General features: G+C 39.4%; 1 protein-coding gene across 4 annotated transcripts in view; it reads left to right on the top strand.

The window, feature by feature from the left end:
* Nucleotides 1-23,233, top strand: part of THSD7B (thrombospondin type 1 domain containing 7B) — a 318,202-nt gene that overhangs the window by 46,919 nt on the left and 248,050 nt on the right. For all 4 annotated transcript variants that reach the window (XM_065070332.1, XM_065070334.1, XM_065070331.1 and 1 more), the window contains exons 2-3: nucleotides 4,824-4,905; nucleotides 6,906-7,079. In XM_065070332.1, the coding sequence (XP_064926404.1) occupies nucleotides 6,941-7,079 (139 nt within the window). In that variant the 5' untranslated portion in view covers nucleotides 4,824-4,905; nucleotides 6,906-6,940. The remainder of the gene's footprint in view (nucleotides 1-4,823; nucleotides 4,906-6,905; nucleotides 7,080-23,233) is intronic.

Here is a 23,233-nt window from a genome sequence, read left to right as displayed (position 1 = left end):
TGCCAGTGAAGTGAGAGTAATCCTCTTTGAACAACAACTTGCAATAGCTTTTACTGAAATGGCATTGGAAGCAGTGCCAGCTCCCATTCCCTTTGTCTGCTTAATTGCGATTTAACAGTAATCCAACGTCTGTGCAACTGTGACAGCAATTCTTGGATGTAGCTGAGTTTGAAGGACCTTTGATTCATCCAGTGCTAATGATAAAAGCTGCAGCAGAACGGTATGTTGATAACAGATTCAAACTTTTCTGTATCCATTGAAAAATAAACAAAAAGCAACTTTTTTTTCCCTCAAAGCTGTAAAGTTTTGTTCTTCCAGAAAGGATGTTCTGTAGCGGGAAGGCGTCACTGAGTGTTTTCTGGGCTGTATTCTGCTGTGTTGGCTGACACAGAGGAGGCATCCAGGCGTAGGTGTAGATAGGTTATATGCATAACGTATATAAAAATACCTCCAAACCTATATAGGTTCAGAATGTGCCTCTGTAAGTTTATAAGAGGGCTGTCAGACACAAAGGTCTTCTGACTCAGGAGGTGTGGGAGCCACATTTTGTTGGAGGCTGGAAAATATAACATGAAATGTTATTTATGCGCGCTTCGTTCTTATACTGCACCCTGGGCATTTGGCATCAGTCTCCTGTTGGAGGCAGGATCCGGGACATTGCAGCTGTTTGGGGTGAATTGCTACAGCCCTTCTTGTATTTAATTAAATATTTGAAAGTGCACAAGCGGTGTGAAAAGGTGACTTAAAAGTTACTGGACACTTTCTATGTTCTGCTGCTCAGGAAAAAAAAATCAATGCCTGAGTTCACAAGAGAAACCTATTGACAGTCTTGAGCATTTTGATCTTAATTGCTCTGTACTTGTTCCTGCTGCGAGGAGTATGATAATAGCTTGAAGAACATTTGTGAAGGTAAATTAGCCTACTTCAGGTGCTAAGATACAACAAGGAGGGCACCCAAAAGGTCCATGGCTGTTAAATACCGTTGAGAAGTCCACAGCTGGGATAACACTTGGGTACTTGCATACTGAGCCATACTGCATGATTTTTGTAGAAGGAAATGTTGGGGTGCTTTGTTCATCAGGGTGGTGCTTTTCATAGACTCCTGAATCCTTGACTTTGAGATCTCCCTGTAAACCGTACGTGTTTGGGTACAAATGAAGCAAGTGATCTTCTGCACTGGCTTCCTTGGAAAAGTCTGAAATCACATATACTTTTATTATTGAAAGTCAAGTGTGTTCCCATGGAGTCCATTGAAGTACTCAGAGTGAAGGAGACGTAACAGCAGCATCGTTTTGCAGAACAGTTCTGCTCTATCACCGCTTTAATTAAAGTCATTCTACTGATGGAAAGTCTATTCTCTGGTGTTTTCTTTAATGTAGTCATAATGCATCAGTCTGAGCTCCCATGCTGGAACATCTTTCATTATAATCCACTTAGCTAAATTTATAATTAAACTTCTAAATTCAAACTTGGTTTTGTTACGTTTTTCAGATATATAAAAACTGAAGCAGGAAAACTTAGGATTCATGATTTTTACCCCAAACAAATTCATGTAAGTTAAGAAGCAATTCATTGGCAGTACAGTAATTTCACATTCTTGCTTTTAATCTGCAAGATCTTTCATAGCTTTGGGACAAGAAACAGATATGATGGAATAGAAGAAAAAAGATTAAATAATTAATAGGTTCTTAGTATTTCACTATAGACATCACCAAAATACCTGAACTTGCAAATAGAACTGGTAGAGGTGGCGATACCTGCTGAGCTTTCCAGCGACTGAGTAGTGAGGAAGGTTGTTTAAGGTTTATAAATGAAAATGGATCAGGAGGTGGTGCAGGCTCCCTCCCAGCCCAAAGCAGGCGGGTTTAGATCCTTGGCTGGTTGTTTGGATTTATCTTCCCCATGCAGATGTGCTAAACCAGGTGCTCTTTCAGGCATTATTTACTCTTATTGTAGCAAATTACCCAAGAATTCTGGAGCTTAATATTTTGATGCCTGGTGAGTGACCACTTAGGACAAAAATACTGTCAGGCAGTTGTCAACCCGATGTATACATTTAGCTCATTGGTGCTGTATGTATTTATCCACTATTTTTTTAAAACACACGTGGAAGAAGAGTGAATATTCTTAACTGAGGTTTGGTGATGGAGGAGCAGAGGTACAGAAAATCAAGCTACTGTTCTTGTATATGCAAAGTCGCTCCAGTGAAATCAAGGGGAGCGCTTGCAGAATCCAGCATCAGTGTCGGAGTGTGACCTCAAGTGACTTTTTGCATAGGAATTTTCTGAGCTGGAAGTGGAAAGACTTTAGGGTGCCCCTGCTTTACCCAGAAGACTGTCTCTCTCCAAATGTGTAAGTGGAAGAATGTATAGTGTTTGTTTTCCGTATGGAAGTAAAGGCAATTTAGTGTAACTGTGTTAATTAAATACGAAATTGGGCAGTATGCACATACAGCTGTGTTGTGGGCACACATGCGCTTAAGTCATAAGGTCTGTTCCTAGTTTAACGTATGTGACTGTGCAAAAACTTTTATTTATAGAATTAGTTTTTTGGATAACAGCTTTGTGAGAAGGCAAGGCAGATTTTACTGGTGACTGAGGATTAAGAGTGTGCTTGCTATAAACATCTAGATTATCTTGGAATATCACAGGCAATGGGTTTATGCTGTGTGTAGTAGGCAAACAGTTGCATTATTACTGATTACGTTTGCATTAAGAAAATTTATTCATGATTAATGATGCTTATCTTTGTGCTAGACACCTGCCAAATGATTTATAGCCACGCATATGATCTGCAATTGCCTTTTTTTTTGGTTGCTATTTAAAGTGTTTGGGATTATTCTAATTGCATCACGTATTTTAAATGGAGAGTGCTACCCAGGTGTCCTTGTCAGCATTCCCTTCTCATACCAAAAAAGCAGGTCACATTTACCCATGATGAGGAAGGTCACAACTCCCGGTGAACTCAGGGGGAATTTAATTCATGTATGACAAGGCTGAAATCATGTCTCAGGTTTAGATCAGTTTAAGCTGATCTTTTTCTAAGTTCATGAATAAATACCGTATAAATCCCTGTTTGAGCAGGGTCAGATGGAGCTTTACTAAGCCACAGAAATGGTGCAGAACGACTAAAGAAAACTCTTGTCCCGTGGAAACTTGCAGAAGGAGCAACTGGTCCTTTCTCTACCAGTGTGGAATGTGTAGAGTGAGGAGTCAAAACTGGACCATCAATCTCTTGTCTTTCGGCATTGGATGCTTTTAAGGACTCTGATATGTCTTGGACACAGTGCCTGTCACTTGGGAACATCTGCCTCTGGGTGCACATCTGTATCTTGTAGGTGTCCAAGCAGCAGCTGGAAAGTGGGAAAAGCTTCCCAGAGCCTTTTTCCCTTCCCTAGCCCTGTAGGGATTAAACCTGCATTTGGCTGCTGGATATTTCATTGACATTGAAAATGAAAATAAGTTTGGAACACTTCAGAAATAAGACATTTATTTGTCAGCTGGATGCATATTTATTTATTTACAACATTTTGACACTATACTTGAATGCCGTGTTTTCAGCAGAAATGCGGGTTTCTAAATTAAGTCTGTTATTCCAAACTAGTTTTATTCAATCCTGTCATTAAGAGAATTAGCAGTGGATTAGATAATGTAAATGCATTGTTATGATCATTAGAAAACTTGCATGTGACTTTTTCAAGGCTGCCTGTGTATTCCCAGCCTTTACAGCTAATGTATGAGAACTTTGTTTTTCTGAACAAGATTCGATACGAAACAAACAAAACTAAAAGGATGCTTGTGCCTAATCCTTCAAATATACGAAACCAACACCTCATTATTTAATTTAATGAGAATCTATTAGTGCAGACTATTAATTGGCCAGGCCAGTATTATGAAGAGTGTTGAATAAATCCAGATAATCAGTTTTGGGACAGTGAGATATTTTTCAGAGTAAAACACATATCTTGAACGTATTTAAGCAATTGCACGAATTTAATGATAACTAGTTTTAGTGAAGTCAATTATTAAAATGTCATTATTTTTTCTTCATTTTTCTTCTCTATTTGCCAGTTTATAGCTAACCATGCTGACACATTTGGGAGCTGAGATATACTGTAGCTAAATTTGATGTGAAGTGTTGGTGGCCTTCATAATGTAATTTATTCATGTTTCTGTAGATAGCATATGTTGCCTGTGCAATAATTTTTTATCGCATCAGGACAGAACAGCTACTGTTCCGAATTGCGTTACACAAATCTAGATATACAGACAAGTTTGTATTGTGCTTTGGTGTGGTGTAAATCAGTGGACTCTACTGAGCTCGGCTGGGGTGGGGGAGATTAGAATCAGTCTCATGGTGTCTAATTTATTTCTGTTTTTTCTGATTTAATGTAATCTCTGTTCTTGCTCCATGGGGAGAAGCAGCCAGTTACCTTTGTAGTCCTGCCCAAGGAATGAATGTATGCGAAACCCCTTGTTTTGGGCAGGAGGTGGCTTCTCCCAAGGATTTATTGCTATTTACTGACCCTGTGAATGCTGAGATGAGGGCGATGTGTTGAGAAAGCAGCTGATGATCAGGACTACTGTACTTCATTCAAAATCTCGGCATTTTTATCAGCTGTTTTCTGGGGTTTCCTTGGGTTTGCCTGTTCAAGACGTGTTGTTTTTAGGGCATTCTTCTGGGCTTGGATGAGCACTGTGTGTGTGGGGCTGGCTCTAGTCCTTCAGTCCGAGCACCTGAGTGATTTCTTTCCTTGTTCTGTATTTTTGGGTGAGAACAGTGTTGGAGCCCATGTCACTAATACCTTCTGTTTCCCTCGACAGAAAGTTTTCTGACTGCTGTCAATGGTAACTGCAATGCTGGAGACACTGGGCGAGTCGTTCCTCCTCAGCTCTTCTGTGTGAGGTGAGCAACCATCTAGACAGGCAAAAATAGTTAATTGCAGACCTGAGGGCCCCCCCTTTTCTCCCCGAGAACTGTATTTGCATTGAGTTCCTCTCCATCTCATTTCTGAAGGATGCTCAAGGTTGCTGAGCTTCGCTTGGGATTTTCATCTAAGGCCACTTGTGGTCTGTGTTACACTGTCCGGGTGTTGGGACTCAGCGGGTTGCATTCTGAATTAAATGTGAATTCTGAATTAAATTAACCCAGAAGACATGAGCAAAGCGATAAATCTGGTCCTTTGCCTGCATTACTGCATTTGGTCAGCTTGATGATTCTTTTCAGGTCTTACCTGAAATGTTTTTCATCTGAAATGCAAGAATGAACTAAACCAGAGAACAGATATTACATTGTATCTTCCACCCTAGTTAGTCAATATCTGATTAAATATAATTGCATGAATTTATCATGATAGAAACTGTTTCAAAGTAATTTAAATACAGCCTGAAATTAAAAGTTTTACTGTATATTCAATATGTACTATTTTCAGGTTTATCTTCAGTTTCTTATCAAGACCGATGCTGTGTATTATCTATTATGACAATGTTGCTTCTTGTAAGGTTGAGAATGTAATGGAATTTTGTGGACCAAACTGCTAATAACTGATAATTTTAATGAAAATCACCAAGATTATACCAGTGAAAACAAGTCCTGAAGACAGGTGTTATCACTCTCTTTATGTTAATACAGATGTGACAGTTTTTACCTGTGAAAATAGGGTGAGTCACTAATAAGTATAAATACGTTGAGAATTTAAACATGGTATAAATACAAAAGCTATTATGTAAGAAAAAACATAGCATGTACACTAACATCGGAAACCAGCTCTTTTCTGATGTGGCCCATACCATTAACACTTTTTGAGACTTCAGAACTCTTCCCACTTGAATGTGGATGAATCCAAAATATCTTGAAACTCATGTAAAATCTGTGTAAATAAGTGGCTGCCTGGTCATTTTGTGGGACGAGAGAAGAGAAATTTGAATTACTGGGCTGAATCATAAATGTTCAGATTTTGTTCTTTTGTCTTAATCTCTCTTGTTCTGGAGCTTTTCCATGGTGTGTAACCAGTGTGGAGGTTTGCTGCAGCAGGCATTTAGAAATTGGGCTCCTGCTTTGTATGGGAGACAGAGACGGACATTTCTCGCTTCCAACGCTGCACAGTGATAATTTTAATGAGTTGTATGGTGTAAAACTGCTCCGGCAACAGGACTTGGTCCATTCCTGTCTCGATGCCGATGTGGCTCTGGTATTCATCTCAAGTGTTGGAGGGCTTCATTAAAATCCCTTTGTCAGAGACACCTCTCCGGAGCAACCGGTTGCCGGTGGAGCTCAAAGATCAGGGACTTTAACGAGAGTCCTGAATTCCAGAGAAGCGCCCGAGAAATGCCTGATTGTCCCCTCCAAGCTGGTTCATCATGTACTGATAAGCAACCCCTGCTTCTCCTGTGGTATTTCTGATGTTCCTTTTGTGTATCCCATGTTTACACATGGTACGGAGCTGAAACAATTCCAGATCTGGTACTTCAGTTGTCAGGGGTCTTAAATGTAGGATGTGGGGTCTGTCTTCAGAACTGGATTTTCCACCTGTAATCTAGTCTCAGCTTAAGTTTAGCCTGCCTATAGCATGATAATATTCATGCTAAAGATAAATTAGAGAAGAGACACATCATAGACTGTTATCAGATCCCTTGCCATTTATTTGCACTGGCAATTTTCTTAAGAATCTGCAAGAATCATTTACAATGTCTGTGTTTGTAAGATGGGGCTGCAGGTCCCCCAGGAGCTGGTTCTCTCCTCTCTTTTTGCCCTGTCCAATAAACCTCTGCAACAGATTTGCCCTCAATAAATCTGGCACACAGGGACTATGAAATGCAGTGACCACCAAGTTACCCTTAGGCTGAGCCTGCTCCCTTGGTGGTTCAAGTCTTTTAGCAAGCTTTTTCTTGTTTTGTTAATTCTAGGATCAAAGAAAACAAGACACCAAATTATCTGAATTATGCTTCTACAACAGAGCTGGGTTTTTCCTCATTGGGCATGGCAGAGCCTGGGGAAGTCCTTCCTTTTGTTTGGTTTCTTAATGCTGCAAACAGCTGACCTGGAAGCCAGGAGAGGTCACCAGTTTGTCTGGAAAACAGGTAGGAAAAAGATACGTTGGCTTTTCTAATAGGTAATTCCTGCATTTGAGGATGGAGGGATTGCCCTTTCTCCATTCTGTTTTAGCTCAATAATAAATTTTAAAAATCTGATAATGTCGTCTTTTTTTTTTTTTTTTTTTTTTTTTTTTTTTTTTTTTTTTTTTGTGAAATAGGGGTATTTAATCTCTATTTTAAATTAGTAATCTTCGTGTCTGTTGCAGTTGTGCACCAGAGTTGACTCTAGAGTTTCATTCTGGACTCTTCAGTGCTTTTAATCCAACAGTAAAAATTTCCTGGATCCTGATATCGTCATCCTCATATTGATTCATTTGAAATATTTAATCGCTTTCTTTTCGTGTTTGAAGGCAAAGGCCACACCAGCGTTTTTCAGGATGGACTGAGCCAGAAGTCCATGCTCTTGGTTGTTCTATTTATAATTAAGATTTCATTGGTACTTTTTGTGAAATATTTCTGTCAGTCGGCTTGGATACATGCAGTGTTTGAATGTTCAAAATCGGGCACACACCAGGTTTGGAAACTGTTGTGAATACACATTGATAGCAGAGCGATTCTTAGTGACAGGGAGGAGGTGGACGGGAGGTGGTGTGATACAGACGCATCAAACTAAGCATGACACATTGGATGTTTATTTTGTAGCACAACACAACAACAAAGCATGCTCAATGAAGTGGAAAGATTGGCAAATTTGGGAGATGTTTACTCAAAGTACTTCATCAAAAATATGCAGCTGAACCAGAGGTTTCATTGCCCACGATCCCTTTGAGGTTTCTTCTTTTATGACTGAGCAACAGAGCGTTTAAATTTGATGGAAAAATAATTCCCACCCCCCCTCTTTTTGAAGAGGTTCTTTGCTGGTTTGGTTATTTGTTTTTTAATTGTAGTTCTGTAGAGGGTAAGAGACTGAATTAGATGAATAGTGAAGCAATTATTCTGGGAGGACTGCTGTCCCTCTGGTGGAGCCAATGCAAGCTTCTCACCACACCCGCTGGGATGGGAGTGCTGGTTAAATACAATCTGATATTTCTAAAGAACTGGATTTTACAATGTCTTGCATGTAAAATGAAGAGGAAGTAAACAACAGCATAAACTGTTTTTCTCGAATTCGCTGTTATTTACATGATTCTTGAATAAGCTTTGGAAGGTAGTGTTTTTTAAGACAAATTAGACCCCCTCAGTGCTGTCGTTCTCTTCAGTTCTACAGTGTGTTGTACCATCGGTCTTTAGAGGTGTGCATTGGAAATCATAAAAATGTAATTTCACTTGATTATTCCAGCTGACAATAAAGAGATCCTGATGCTTCAAAGGCATCTGAGGTAGATGTATTTAGAAGCGAAACAAGGTGATGCAGAGGTGTGCATGGACGAGGGGTACCTTGCCCTGAAAGCCTCCTGATGAGCTCGTTGCAAAGGTCTGTCTCCCAGATGCAGAAAATTGTCAGTTTTTGTGACTCATACACTGAATTAGAAATATCTGAGCTCTCGAATTGTTCTAAAAGCCTTAAATCCCAGGAGGATTTTGATGCACTTTCTCTGTTTATGTAGTGATGAGAGATAGAAAACAACTTTGAGTGAAATGTTTTCCAAATGAAAAGAACTGGTGAGCTTGAGCCAAATTCATTGTCCGTTTGACAAAAACAAAGATTTATGTTTTTCTCTCCAGTTAAATATTTTTTATATTTGTAAACAAAATTTTAATTTTTTCATTAGAGTATTTTGTTGAAAATTAGGAAAAAGTTATATCAAAACCCAAAACTTTCAGTTTTAAGTGGAAATTAATATAACGTTCTCCCCAAACACCTTGTATTGCTAAGAAACAAAGTATAATTTGTGAAGCCTCTCCTTTCTCTGCAGCGGTAGTGAAGCAGCAGCATTTCTAGATCCTGAATCTTGGTCTTTTGCAGTTGACCTAAGAAATGGCACAATGGGCTGAGCTTTTTCTCTTGAAATCGTTTTGGGTACAATTAATCACAAAGGTGTGTCTGTCTTTCAGAAGGCTACGGGAAATGTTTTGGGAAGAGAGGGTTGGTAACTTGAACAGAGCAGGTGGATCCAGACAGGTAGAGGGGTTAACATAACCTGTCACAGCAGGATATTAATAGGAAAATAACTTTTGGGGTGTAGATCATGGAGATCTTGACCTAATGGTTTGAATAATAATGATAATAATAATGATAATAATAATAATCACAGAATGTCAGGTATTGGAAGGGACCTCGAAAGCTCATCCAGTCCAATCCCCCTGCTGGAGCAGGAACACCCAGATGAGGTTACACAGGAAGGTGTCCAGGCGGGTTTGAATGTCTGCAGAGGAGACCCCACAACCCCCCTGGGCAGCCTGGGCCAGGCTCTGTCACCCTCACTGAGAAGAAGTTTCTTCTCAGATTTAAGTGGAACCTTTTGTGGTCCAGTTTGCACCCACTGCCCCTTGTCCTATCACTGGTTGTCACCGAGAAGAGCCTGGCTCTATCCTCCTGACACTCACCCTTTATATATCTGTAAACATTAATGAGGTCACCCCTCAGTCTCCTCTTCTCCAGCTCCAGAGCCCCAGCTCCCTCAGCCTTTCCTCACACAGAAGATGCTCCACTCCCTTCGGCATCTTTGTTGCCCTGCGCTGGACTCTCTCCAGCAGTTCCTTGTCATAATGATGATAATAAGAATAATGATGATGATGATAATGATAATATCATCCCATAGTTTGACACTTCTGTGCCCAATACAAAAAGATAACAGAAATTAAATAAAAGCACTACACAGTGAACCTAAAATGAATTAGCTCTTAATGTCAGAACTGAGCAGATCCATTCTGATAGAAAGAAAACCTGCAGCTGTTGTCTGTTTTGTAAGGAAACAGTCTAATGAGAAATGAGCAATCCCAAATAGGAAAAGAGATGATGCGTTTTGTTTGTGAATTTTGAATTGTCTGTTGCAAGCATGTCAGCTTACTTACCTGCTGTAGAGAAATTCAACTTCTTATTGAAATGCCATGCTTTGTAATTAAATGAGATTATACTTCGGAAAGCTCTGACTTTAAGAAAATGAATTTCTAAGTACTAAAGTAAATTTTCCTGCACGTAGAAGTCCAGAGATGCATCCTTAATATGGATGGGGAAAAATAAGTATATAAGCACTGAAGTTTCTAAAGCAGGCTTTTTCCCAGCTAAATCCTTGGCTTTATCTAATGCAGACTCGTACATTTTCATGCTGAGCTTGGTGGTCTTGGTATAGGTGAAAGCATATGTGTTAAAATCACTGCATCTCCAAAAAACCCAGGCTCTGTATTGCGAACATTTGAGAACTTGGCAGTGTGAGGAAGGTTATACATACTCTTCCCTCAGCTATTCAAAAGCTGGCACTTGCATTTTGCTTATTTGTGGCCTGTTTTAAACCCATTTATTTTAGCTTATGGTTTCTAGAGATGATATATTAATATCTAAGTATCTGTGCACTTTATCTTCTGGCTTCAAGACATTTCTTGTCAGATACTTATTTTGTGGCCACCAGCCTAAACATGAAAGCAATAATTATACCAATTAAATTACTCAGCAACTTCAAATAGCTGAATAATTTTCTGACACTTGCTAAATAACAAAGCAGTTTTAGCGACACAATCTTGAGAAAATTTAATTGGATCTAAATCCTTGTAAATGAATGGTGTTTAATGCAATAGCCAATTAGCAATTTGCGTTGACTTTCTTCAACTCTTGAATGGTCCTGAAAGTGCCTGGAATTTGTGTAGTGCAAATGTGTTTTAATGATAGCCATCCAAGCTTTTAAAACTGTAAATAGGGTATGGATACACACATGAATCCACAGCATGATGCTAGTTGGCCTACTTTTTGGCAAAACTGTAAAATATAGTTCTGAAGTCTAAATTGAGTCTAAAATATGTGCCACACAGGAAATATCTCGGGTGATTTACAGGAGGGGGCCTGATAATTAGGATGACAAAGTGCTGAAAATCAGCCCTTCCCAGAGACACCCACAATCACCACATGGGCAGGTTGGAGTTTCAGCATCACTGCTGGTGTCTTCAGCTCCTCCATCCAGCACACCTCAATAACTGCGCACATGCTGGGTATAAGAGCCATACCCTATAAAACCTGACTCTCAGAGCTAAAACAGTGATGTAGCTTTTTCTTAATAACCAGACTATCTTAATTATTTTTTTTTCTCTAATAAAAATGTTCTGGTTTTAGGAAAATTGTTCTCTAATTTTGGTAAAATGCTATTTGACATGGAAATAATATTCAGTGTACTACAGCAGGACTGTAAAAAACCCCGACGTGGTGTCCCAGTGAGTTCTTCATCTGTAATTCTCTCTAGAAAATGAACCAGGATGGGGATTTAGCCCAGCAGGGACAAATGGAAGAGCACTAAAAGTGAGGTATCAGACCGGGAAATGGATTTGTAATACAGCTGATCACAGTCAAGAGATTTTTACCTGAGGAGGAAACCATTAATCTTCTGGTGTTTGTGGGCTCCTGGAAGCTTGGTGCGGTGAGCCATAAGTTTTCTTGCCCCAAGTGAACACTAGAGAACTTTAATTCAGAGTTATTACCCATATTTGAAAGTCATTCTTAAAATAAGGTTAGCAAATGGATTTTGATCATTAGCCTTTCTTCAGAAACAGTCCGTAATGGAAAAGGGTACGAAATGAACTTTGCAGAGAACAGCTTCTAAGGTGGAAGAACCTTTGAACTACTCGTGAAGGTGGGTGAGCCAGTTACGGGTAAGATGAAAAAGATCTTTTGTTCTCTGCTCTCAGATAATACTGCCAGAAATGCCCTTTCTCAAGAGCTTAATTTCAAGAAGGCCAAGTGCTGGTTTGGAAGTGCCTTTGACCTTATGTCTTAAAAGACAAACTTTTACCTATGTACACCAAATGTTAAAAGGCGTCTGGGTCTTCAAAGGACAGCAGAGCTCAAACCTACTGGCAATGAGGTTAAAAGAGAACTCTGCAGCAAGTCATGTTTTCCTTAAAGCTCTACACGATGAGGAATGATAATCTATCCTAGATTAAGTTTTTGTTCCATTAGATAGGAAATCAGTTCATGAATGAAGGGCAAGTGTCTCTTCAGTGATGTTTCAGTGGCATGTGGAAGCTTTATAATATTTCTTGGACTGTCCGATGCTTCCAAACTTCTTATTTTGTTGCAAGTATTCTAATGGTAGGTTATTCTTATGCTATCTTGGAGGGTAGAATTTTAAATATTTGAACTCTAAACTAGAAATTTATCCTTGATTTAATCAAATTTTAAACGACTCTAAGGTTCTTCACCATACTGAGAGTTCAGGACTGCAGCGATTATCTTGGGTTATAGGTCACGATCTTGTGATACTGACAGCAGCAACAGTAAATAATTTTTAAAAGACCTATTAAGTTCCATTGTAAAACTGCTCACATGGTTGCCATAAACTTGATGATTGAAAAGTTGTTCTAGAATGATAAACCTTCTTAGTAGCACCTTTAACTTTATTAATGATCAGCTTATATCATTGTATTTGAGCCAGATTATTTAATTTAAATAACTCTTTTGGTAGTTACTTCTGATGTGTTTGTGAATTAAGGATACCGAGCTAGTCTCAGTTCCTAGTAGTAAACATATCCTCTTTGAACTGGTTTGTCAAACTAAATCTTTTCTAAACATTGCTCCTCGGAATTATATTAAATGCCAGATAAGATTTCACCCATTGATATTTTACAATTTTAATTTGAAGTGCCTGGATTAAAATATCTCAGACTCACATGTGTGGTGCTCTTTTTCAATATTTTGTAATAAACAGTTTGAAGTAGTTAAGTAAGTAAGATAAGTTTTTTTGAATTTGTTAGTATAGTTTCATTAAGTAGCCATTAAAAAAGTGATTATAAAAATAGTACTTTAAAATGAGTTCTAAATTTGTCTAAAATAATTCTCTACAAAGATTATTTTATGGGACAATATAAATTATAATTTTACTTCTGCAAATATTAAAAAAACCCAATAACACTTGAAACTTTGCAAAGAAAGTTGTTTGGCGAAATTTTCTTAGCAGCAAAACTTAATGTGCTGGCTGATATCGGTCACTGATATTTTAGAAGAGCTTTGTGGCCACTCTTTAATAATCTTGTATTTCCGTAGACAGGAGTGCAATTGTTTCACATTGCTAAATAATTATTTTTCTTTCCTCATTATTCCTTACCTTTCCTATCCACACTTTCACCTCTGTGTTCCATACACCTTGAGATTTTATTACGTGTGGTTCTGCTCTTTCACCCTCATCATCCCAGTTCTGATCAGGTCTCCTCATCTGGTATTGTTTCCTCAACAGTTGAATCCCGACTTGTCTTGAAGTTGTGGAGATGCATCTGTTGCCTTAGTCCAGTGGTGGTTCAGATCATATGTAGGTGGATGAGACATTTAGAAGTTGCTGGAGACCCTGTGTCCTCAGGCAGTAAATGTTGGTGAGTTTGTCTGAAAGCTGGATAAATGTACATGAGAGGAGCTCCATCCCTCTCCTGGAGAACCTTTCTTATGCTGGAAACTCATCTTCTGGCCTGGCCTGGCCTCCAGGTGCTGGAGCTCTGCTGCTGTGTTGGGTCGATGTGCCATCGTAGTGCTTTGCAGACCCACCTGGGTTCTGTCCACCAGAGCTTCTGGATTTAATCTTAATTCACAGGGCGGAAAGCTAAGCCTATGGGTCATGGCTGGAGAACCTGCCCTATTGGCCCAGAGAACGTCCGTGCCAGAGACATCAGGATTGTTTCTGCAGGAGTTCTGGTTTGGAAGGCAAGCTCAGAGATGCAGAAATGCTTGAACTGGTGCCCTTTTCCCTTGTCTGTAAAACTTGGGATGTTCTTATTAGGACAGGATGGGAGGAAATGTCCTCAAGTTGCACCAGGGAGGCTTAGATTGGATATTAGGAAAAATTTATGCATGGAAAGCGTTGTGAAGCATTGGAACAGGCTGCCCAGGACAGTGGTGGAGTCACCATCCCTGAAGGGGTTTAAAAGACATAAAGATGAGGTTCCTAGGAACATGGTTTAGTGCTGGAGTTAATGGTTGGACTCAATCTTGAGCGTTTCTTCCAACCAAAATGATCCTGTGATGAGCTCTGCTTTCCTGTAGGGACTTGAAGACACCAGTGGAAGGTTCTTGGTGGCACCGCTTAAAGAAAGAATCGTTGGCTTCTGTAGTTTTTCCTAAAAAAGTGCACTGCCGCGAGCAATATGGGAACAATAGAGTATCAATCAAATTAAAAAGGCAAGCAAAGTGGGAACTGAATTGACACTGAAACATATATTAAAATTAACGCTTTATGTGCTTGTGGATGACAGGGAGGTGCTGGTTCCTCAGCGCAGGCCGCGCACCGACAGCTCGGCTGGGTCCGGGTGGAAGCTGTTACCCCGTGTGCCTGGTAATTTTGTTATTGTTGGGCTTGCAAAACTATTTCAGCAGTTCTTTCACACAAAGACTACACGCTTTAACAAATATCTTTTTCTAACTGACATCAAATGTTCAGTAGGTGGTGGTTTAAACTAGATTACACAGGAGATTCACACTAATCTTTTAATGTCCCTCTTCCCTTCCTGAGAATAATAGTTTTTGAGAATAAGGTGCTTTTTTCTGGTTTTTGTTGGTATTGGGAAAAGTATAAGTTAGGCGTCTTATCCTTTTCTTTCCTCAATAGTTACTATGGGAACAGAGCTGTGGGTCACGGGGGAAAATCTGCAAAAGTGGTTCCTTTTAAATTGTTCATTTAGAAAAAAAAAATAAAGATAGCTTATTATTGGGATTGTGGTACTTTTCATTCAACTTTGTTGGATTGTATTGTTGTACATATTTCACTCACAAAAGCAGCACAGTGAGTGGCAAGAAAAACAGATGGGGATGTTTTTGTACTTTTTCCTTGGGGTTAATATTTTTTTAATTGAATGCAGCTGTTGGAAAGATTTCTGTTGTTACGTATAGGTGGAGCATTAAAAATGGATGATCACATTTTCAGCCTGTTTCAGTGGAGAAGTAGATTTAATTATTCTGCTGCCCTTGTTCAGAACCCTGCAGTGTTTTTTTTATTATTATTATTATTATTAATTATATCGTAAGTTAGTTACAGAATCACAGAATGTTAGGGATTGGAAGGGACCTCGAAAGATCATCCAGTCCAATCCCCCTGGAGTAAGAGTTTCACTTTGCCGCTTAATGGAATGATTTCAATATATAAGGGTAATCACTTCCTCATTCAGCTCCTGTGTAGAGAGGAATAACTGTGGGTGAAAATGCAGAAAATTGTATTAAAATCCCTAAGATGCACATTGTTGTTCTCAGCATGCAGAAAATGCAGCTGACTCTTTCTAGGGATGTGAGTTTTGGGTAGTGTGACCACTGATACCTGCATTTCCCTAGATAGCTTTTTTTCCTGGTATGTTTGTGAGTAGTTCTGCTGTAACCCACTTAATATTTTCATTTTTTTAAAAAAAGAACAGCAAAAACCAGGAACACAAGTTGGAAGGGTTGGGGGATATTTAGTGGTAATGCACATTATTGACATAATGTTCTGGTTTATTTTGATCACGCTCAGCTGGGCATTTCATTCTGTCTAGGAGTTCTGAATAGATGAGCTGCAGTTTACATAGAGAATTCCTGCTAAGATCAGTAGGAGTCTGGAGTGTGAATCCAGAGGCAGAATCTGGTCCTTACTGTTGCCCGGTGTCTACCGCCTTGTAGACCTCTGCACTTCCATCTTCTAGAGACCTTTATGGTTAAATGTATCTCTGTGCCATATTGTGTGTAACAGAGATTTAGGATTATAGAGCTAAATTTGGAAAAGTATGTTAAAACCTCATTATAGCGGTTCTAAAAATATTGGTTCTGTATACAGGAGGATGAGTTGTAGGCAGCTGCTGAAGTACATCCAGCTTTTGTGTGGCATGTCCTGGAAGGCTGGCCGTGAAAAATCACTTTTCCAATGAAATCTTAATAAAAACTTTCCTGCTCCGAACGCTAAGCTCCGCTCCCTGTGCGGTTAGTGGTTTCATTTCTTTCTCAGCAGTTGGGTAATGATTATGGCTCCAGATGCTGCAGGAGTGATAAAGAGAGTGATTAATTCCAGTTGAAAGGACACATGTTCAAAGAGGAGCCAGCCCGACGCCTCGGCCGCGCAGCCCGCGTCGTGAGCTGGTACCCAGCTGTTCCCGGGGAAAACACCAGTAAACCACCATTATTTCTCTTAAGCTGATGTATTTGCTGCTTGGTTTTGCCCCCTCATTGATGTACCATTTTTTTCCCTTCACTGTATTCCATGGGATCAGGTTTTAAAAGGTGTTTATGTCTCTTTATAAAGCAGTGCTGTCAGACTTTCAGAAGACATTGAGAAGGGGCTATTGCCACCAGTTCAGAGTGATGTTTATACCCCGTACAGAACGAATTGATAATTAAAGGATTCGTATTCTCCAGCATAGTTAACAGCAACTTTAAAAGTGTTCCTACGCTTTATTTGCAATAATAGTTCCCACCGAACAACTTCGTGAAAAATCCTGACATTTAAAGTATTAAAATTTCAATATGCTTAAAAAATTAAATGTGTAAGGTAGGTACTTTAATAAGCCTTTATTAGGACTTTATTGACCTATTGAATAGGTCAACAGAAGTATGAAACATGACTGGTGGTGCCAGCCACATGATTTAATACAGGGCAAGGGGATATCTGGTGTTTATTGTGGTATCAGCTGAACTTTTTCACTGATCGGTGTCCTCTGGGTTTTATTCCATCACCCCCGAGATCCAAAGACCTTCAAATATCAATAGTTTAAAAATACCCACCTATGTATGAGGTGTGTTTTACTTCTCTGCAGCATGACATTTATAACCATAAATTTCACAAGTCTGAAGCTGCTGAAGACTAAAATAAATTCAGTGCTCATGACATCTTTAAGATCTTTTGACCCATTAGTTAAATTAATTTATATCACCCAGTTGCTTCTTCAGCAAAATAAGCACTGTCCTCATAGCTTTTGAAAATCTTCATAGTGGAGACACTGGATATAGAACAAATGTTTCTGTACATTTAGTCAATTCTGATGTGTATTAGGTGTGTAGTTTTGAAGCAGCTTCCTGGATGGAGTACAGAATTGGAGTTTTTACAAACAAGGATTAAATGGAAACTGTGATGATAAAACCCCAGGAACTTTTCAGAAGTTCTTTTATTAAATGTGGTGTACTTAAGGTTGCATTTGTGTGGAAGTAAAATTGAACTTCAGTAAGTTGTTGGCAGTTCTGTGTGTTAAACGCATACCCTGGATTACTAGCATAAGACAATTTAGCTGAGCTTTCAATATTTCCAGTTAAACTAATTCAGGACCTCTGTTTTTCAACTGGCATTAAATATTTCGTTACCCAAGTATAGTTGTATCTTGATTTCAACCATTGTTCATGTGGAAATTCGTGACTCTGCAGATGTGTATTGCCCAATTTAGCTTTATTCGCTGTCAGCGGTGAGCTCGTAATATGTGAAGTTGTGTCTGTGCTTACCAGGCAGCCGACATGTATTCGTTTTGAAGTTGTAGAAATCCAATAATGAGGGTTTATCCAAACTTTTAACTGTTATCGATCATACTTTTCTCTTAAGGAAATATCAATCCTCTATGTTCAGCATTCCTCTGCAAAGTACTAAGAAAACTGTACTTCTAGAATTGGCTCCAAACATGAAAAAGTGTGCAAGAAAAAGAGCCAAGTATATCCTTGTACGTGTAGCACTGAGATGAAAGTTATATGGTGAGCCTGCGTGTTCCATGTGTCACTTATATTTTAGTACCTGTGTGTGTATGTTTATACATTACTTTTTCTGTGTTTTTATATGTTGACTGTGTATACTTGTGTTGCCATCTACCCAAGGACACTGGTGTAGCGGCAGAAATAGAAATGTAACTCAGTGTTTTGAAGACGTGGAGAAGGATTGAATGAGAGACAGGGAAGTTGGAGTAAATGATGACAGTAATGTTATTGTGCCCTCGGGGTCTTGCGAAGGACGGTACTTAAAACCCAATTTTTGCTTTGTAGATAAGTGAGCGTGTCTCAGTTAAGTCAATATACGTGTGCAGTAGATGATAAAGCTTGGTATTACACACCTGCTTTGATATTTTTCATACTTACTTCTTTAAAGCTAACATTATATTTATGTTTGGAACACTCTAAAATACCTTATGCTTTTTGTTATGAACTTTCAAACATGTTGCTTGGTTTAGTAATGGGAGCTCAAGCAGCCTAAAATTTTCACCCTCATTTTAGGTAATTATTGATGGCTAATTAACCAGCGACCTGCGCTAGGACTCCATCAAAAAAAGACAGGGAGTGACACGAGGGGATGGAAAATCAAATAAATAGAAAACAAAGGTGATAAACCAATAAAATCCCTGCTTTGCCTACAGATATTTCAAAATTTTAATATACTTTGATATATTAAAAAGTTTTACCTATTCATATTCTTCACTATGATTTACTTGTCCTTGATTGATTTGATTTTTTTTTTTTTTTAAATGGATGAGTCAGCTTTCAAGGTCCTCAAAATGATTTAATTATTACAGCACACAGGGCCCCAAATCACATTTAAGGTATTTTGATAGAGTTTATGGAATAAACTGGTGAACAGATGCAGAGAGTTGCTGGAACTTGCATCTACTCGATGATTGTGCAGGCAGAAGGTTCCCCATAGACCTTATTGAAAAGTCAGGAGCCAGCCTTAGTATGTGCTGTTTAATACAATGTCATTGGGTTAAATATATTGTAACGATATGTCTGTGTGTCTTAGCGTGTCGGGCTACAGAAATGGTAAACTCAGTGTTCTGAATATATTACCAAATAAAACTATGCTGCAGTCAATAAAGCAATTACATAAAAAGCATTACAGTCAACTTCAATTCCAATATTAGCAGTAATAATCAATCATTTTCAATCCAAGGCATGGTCTAATCGCTTTTTGTTGCTGCTTTGAAAGGTTACATTACTCACTTATCTTGCAACTGAGCAACCTTTTCATGCTTGCTTCATGTAGGATTTTATAAATGTTCTTTCTTTTAATCTCAGTAGTTTGGTATTGCTGATTTTGTGGTGATTTTTTTTCTCATCCCAGTATGATTTCTTACAGTTCTTATGCTTTTTTGGAGTAGAAGACCTGTCATTTTTGCTCCTTGTGCTGGTGCTGCCACTTTTCTTTGTGGTGGGACAAGCATCCTACATTAGTATTGTCATTCAGCTTTGTGCAGCGCTTGTTCTTGTGCAGGTCGAGGACTGTCCTTGCTTTGGCACACTCAGATGTGAGTCTGACCCGCTTGCACAGCCCGTTCTTCAGTCCCATCCCCGTGACCCACAGCGGTTTCCCTCCCCGCCTTTGTTTAATTCCTTCCTTAATCAGGTAATTTGGCAAACGGTTGAGGGCAATTGTATGATCACCATTAGGGTAGTTCTAATAAGCTGATAGTTTAACAAGAAGACAGACAAATGGGAAAAAGATGATTTCCATCCAGCTTTCTTCCTGCTTCACCTCTCAAGGACAATAGGTAGATGAGTGGCTGACTGATAAAACGGCAGATCGCATTCAACGTCTTCTGTAAAAGTTTTATAGGGCCTGTTTTTGTTTTCGTCTCCTCCTCAGAAGCCGATTCTTTGTGAAACATCCTTGTTTTCAGCTTTTCTGACACAAAATCCTAGCCAATCCTTTTTACTTGTGTGCAGTGCCATTTAGACAATATTCATCACAATCCAAAATATTGACTTTTAAGCAAAATAATGTCTCCTTTTTTTAGGTATGAACCTGGCTAACAGGTAGTGGAATTACTGTATCTTGGATGATGGCCCATAAACTTGCTTCCTCCATTGGCTGGTAAAATCAGCATATTTTAATCAGCATATTTTGCATGAATGAGAGCTAAAAGGCTTTTTAAATTTTTTCCTATCTAAATGGCATTTGAAGCAGCTGGGGAATTTTAGCTTAAGAATAAATTATCAGAGATTTGTTTCTTTTTATGTCTTTGACAGTATTGGCAAAGCTGTATGTTAATGTAGTTCTGATTAGTTTTTTTCTCATACCTCACCTGAATATGCATTTTGATGCCAGTACCTGCCCTGGTATCCTATGGACAAACACACACAGGTTCTGCTCTGCCTGTCTTTAGGTCGCTTTTAGCATGTGGAAGACACATACACCTGAAAGAATTTGTGTTTTGATGTTTTTATTTTCACCCTTTATCAACACAAATCTATTCAGTCTGATGTCTGTTGTCTTTATGCACTGACAGCTGCTCGGAGGTAGCATAGGATGTTACATTAAACTGGTGATTGTTAATGTCATGAATTATTCTAGGCTGACTTTTTTTAAGTAGGTTGGTAGATGCCATATGTAAAATTTCATAACTTTCTCATAAACCTCTTTTAGTATCTCTCTGGAGACTCTATTGATAAACTTTCCCTTAAGCATACATACAAATTAAATGTGAGAACCTGCGGCTAAAAGGAATTGCTCCAAGGCAATGATTCACAAGGATGAAAAATCAATAAGAGTTTCATTAAGGAAGGAAAGTTTAGACAGGCTCTTGGCTTTTCCTATGGAAAGTAGAGGGAGAAACCATTGATCATTTTATTCAGCCTTATTCTTAGAAATAGGAGTCATAATCTTGATGCGAGTGTTTTGAAGCGTGAATGCAGCTGGGTGAAAGAGCCTGGCGTCTGCGCTCTCTTTGGCTGCATCCCCAGTGTGTATTTCCAAATTCTCCTCTTCCTTTTCATTTGTATGAGCATCACCTGCTGTAAGTGGAATTATCCTCCGGAGAAGCTGCCTCGGCTGATAACTCGGGTCTCATTTAAGCGTGTGTGTTTATGCAGGAGGTTACAGCGTGGACTTGCAGAGCTGCCACCCGAGGCAGTTGTGTCCTCTCCTGGGCAGAGGTTTCCACCCACAACCCCACTGCTCAGTGGGTCAGGGTGGGTGACCCTGCCGCGTGACTCGATTCTGTTGTCACATCAAGCTATACTTTTTTATTCCTTGACATTTTTAAGGGTTTTCTGTTGAATCAGCTGCCTGAGACGTGCCCCCTCCTGCAGGAGTTGCGGTGAGGATGCTGAGGGTGAGCGGTGGGAGGGCAGGGGGCGGCTGTGTGGGGAGCGCGGACCCACACGCTGACACGGGCACCCGCTCGCTCTGTGCGTGGGAGCCGCTCGCTCCTCATATCTCTCATTATTTTTTTTTAGTTTTGCTACTAAAACTTGGTGATGACACATGTTGACAGGCTTACAGTGACATTTGGTAGTTAGACATCTGTTTGTTTTCATTAAATACTGTTTTTTTGAAAAGTTTTCGCGGCGATCCGATTAAAATGCACTTAGGATGGAAAACCTGGCAGAGATTCTCTCAGCCAAAAGCAAATTGATTTCTCCAAGCATGTTTCAAAAAATAAACCAAACAAAAAAAACCCAGGAGTGCTGCCAGGGTTGAATAGTAAATCTGAGCTGTACATCTTGAGCAGCGGGCTTTTTTTGGATGCCTTGCATGAACCGAACAAGTGAGGAAGTGGAAGGCACGTGGCTGAGGGCTCTGACAGAATTGTGGTGATGGATTAAAATCAGATGAGCGAAGCTGCTGCCACCCCTGACCATCTGCCCCGCTCTTTGTTGTGCATCCCGGAGCAGCAATATTTGGTCTGTTCGTGAATCAGCTTTTATAAAACAGTGTTTACCCTGGAATATTAAAGGAAGTTGAACGGGGACTGCTTTACTGTAATATGCCCCTCCTGAGGGTCAGCACAAATGCTGCTCTAAGCCCAAAGTTTCTTGTCAGTGTTTTAAAATTTGGGGTCTTATTTGTCCTGCAGAAGTGCTGTTACTGATTTGCAAATATTTGATCTTATTTTGAAGAGCAAACTACTATTTGTTACTGAGATATTTGTATGGTAATGTGCACAGCAATTACCTATATTTTATCCATCTGCAGATGATCTCTACTGCAATTTGGGGAAGTATTTTTCTTGGGTTTAGAGCAAAATTGGGTTAAAGTTGATTAGTTGGAGGTACAGCGCAAACCTACACTAAATTGTAGTAAATGTAATGAACAGTAATAAATGTTTGGGGCTGGAAGTCCCGTCCGTGCCTTTAAGGGTTGTGGGCTGCTGCATGACCTGTTCACCTTTCCCAATTTTTGAGTAGTGGCGAGTGAACAGATTGGATCAGATCTTTTTTCAGCATCATCTGTTTCTGCAGCTGAAGCTCCCATATGATCAGATGGTATGAATTATTTAAGATGCAGAAGCTGTGTAACCGGAGTCTCCAGTAAAGGTTAAGGCTCCATCTGTTCTGCCAACCTCGAGGACTGCGCATTTCGTGGCGTTGTCCCTCTTGCTGGGTGACATCATGAGAGTCAGGAACGTTCAAATGTGCCCCAAAATGTTGTTTCACGTTTTCTTCACAGCAGTGAAGACCTCATGGCGTCAGCACCATGTGCCTGGGATGCTCTTGGCCCAATGTTGTTCACAGTCCGTCTGTGCTGTTCAGTTGCACCTTCAGCACCAGGTTTACATCCTCTGACAAAAGCTGGACTGGACACGGCACTGAGAGGAGACGTCCATAATCTGAAACATTCTTGTGGAATAGACAAGACATAGATGTTAAATAGGAAAATAGAAAAGAAATCTAGTCTCTTGAGTTCCTCTTGTACATACTCTGTCTTGTTTAAATCATGGTTTCAATGTAAAACATTAGGGCTAATCGTTATTTTAGTGATTCTGTTCAGAAATGAGGGTAGCAGCATTTTTTGTACAACAAAACCAAATGAAATTATTCTGTGTTCAGGCGGTGAAGTGGAGAACAACGGAGTTTTGGAAGTTCAAACTCCTTTTCCAAGTTTTGATGCTGCCGACTTCCCCCTCTCAAAGAGCAGGAGTCGAGTTTCTGAAACGCTGTCTGAAAGAGAACTTCCCTTTGTGACAGTCAAATTAAACATTGACACTGTCTTCTGATTTCTCCTCAAACCTAAGTAAAATATATATTCTCTATGTGCTTATATTCTACATATATAACAGAAACAGAGAAACATATTTTCTTAGAATGTGCATGGCTTCTGGTGTGTAAGTTGTTCCAAATATCACAGCTGCTTAGAATAAAATCGTGG

This window comes from Columba livia, chromosome 7 (genome assembly GCF_036013475.1).
Source record: "Columba livia isolate bColLiv1 breed racing homer chromosome 7, bColLiv1.pat.W.v2, whole genome shotgun sequence".
In the NCBI taxonomy this organism is placed as follows: Eukaryota; Metazoa; Chordata; class Aves; order Columbiformes; family Columbidae; genus Columba; species Columba livia.
This window is presented reverse-complemented; position numbering and strand designations above follow the sequence as displayed.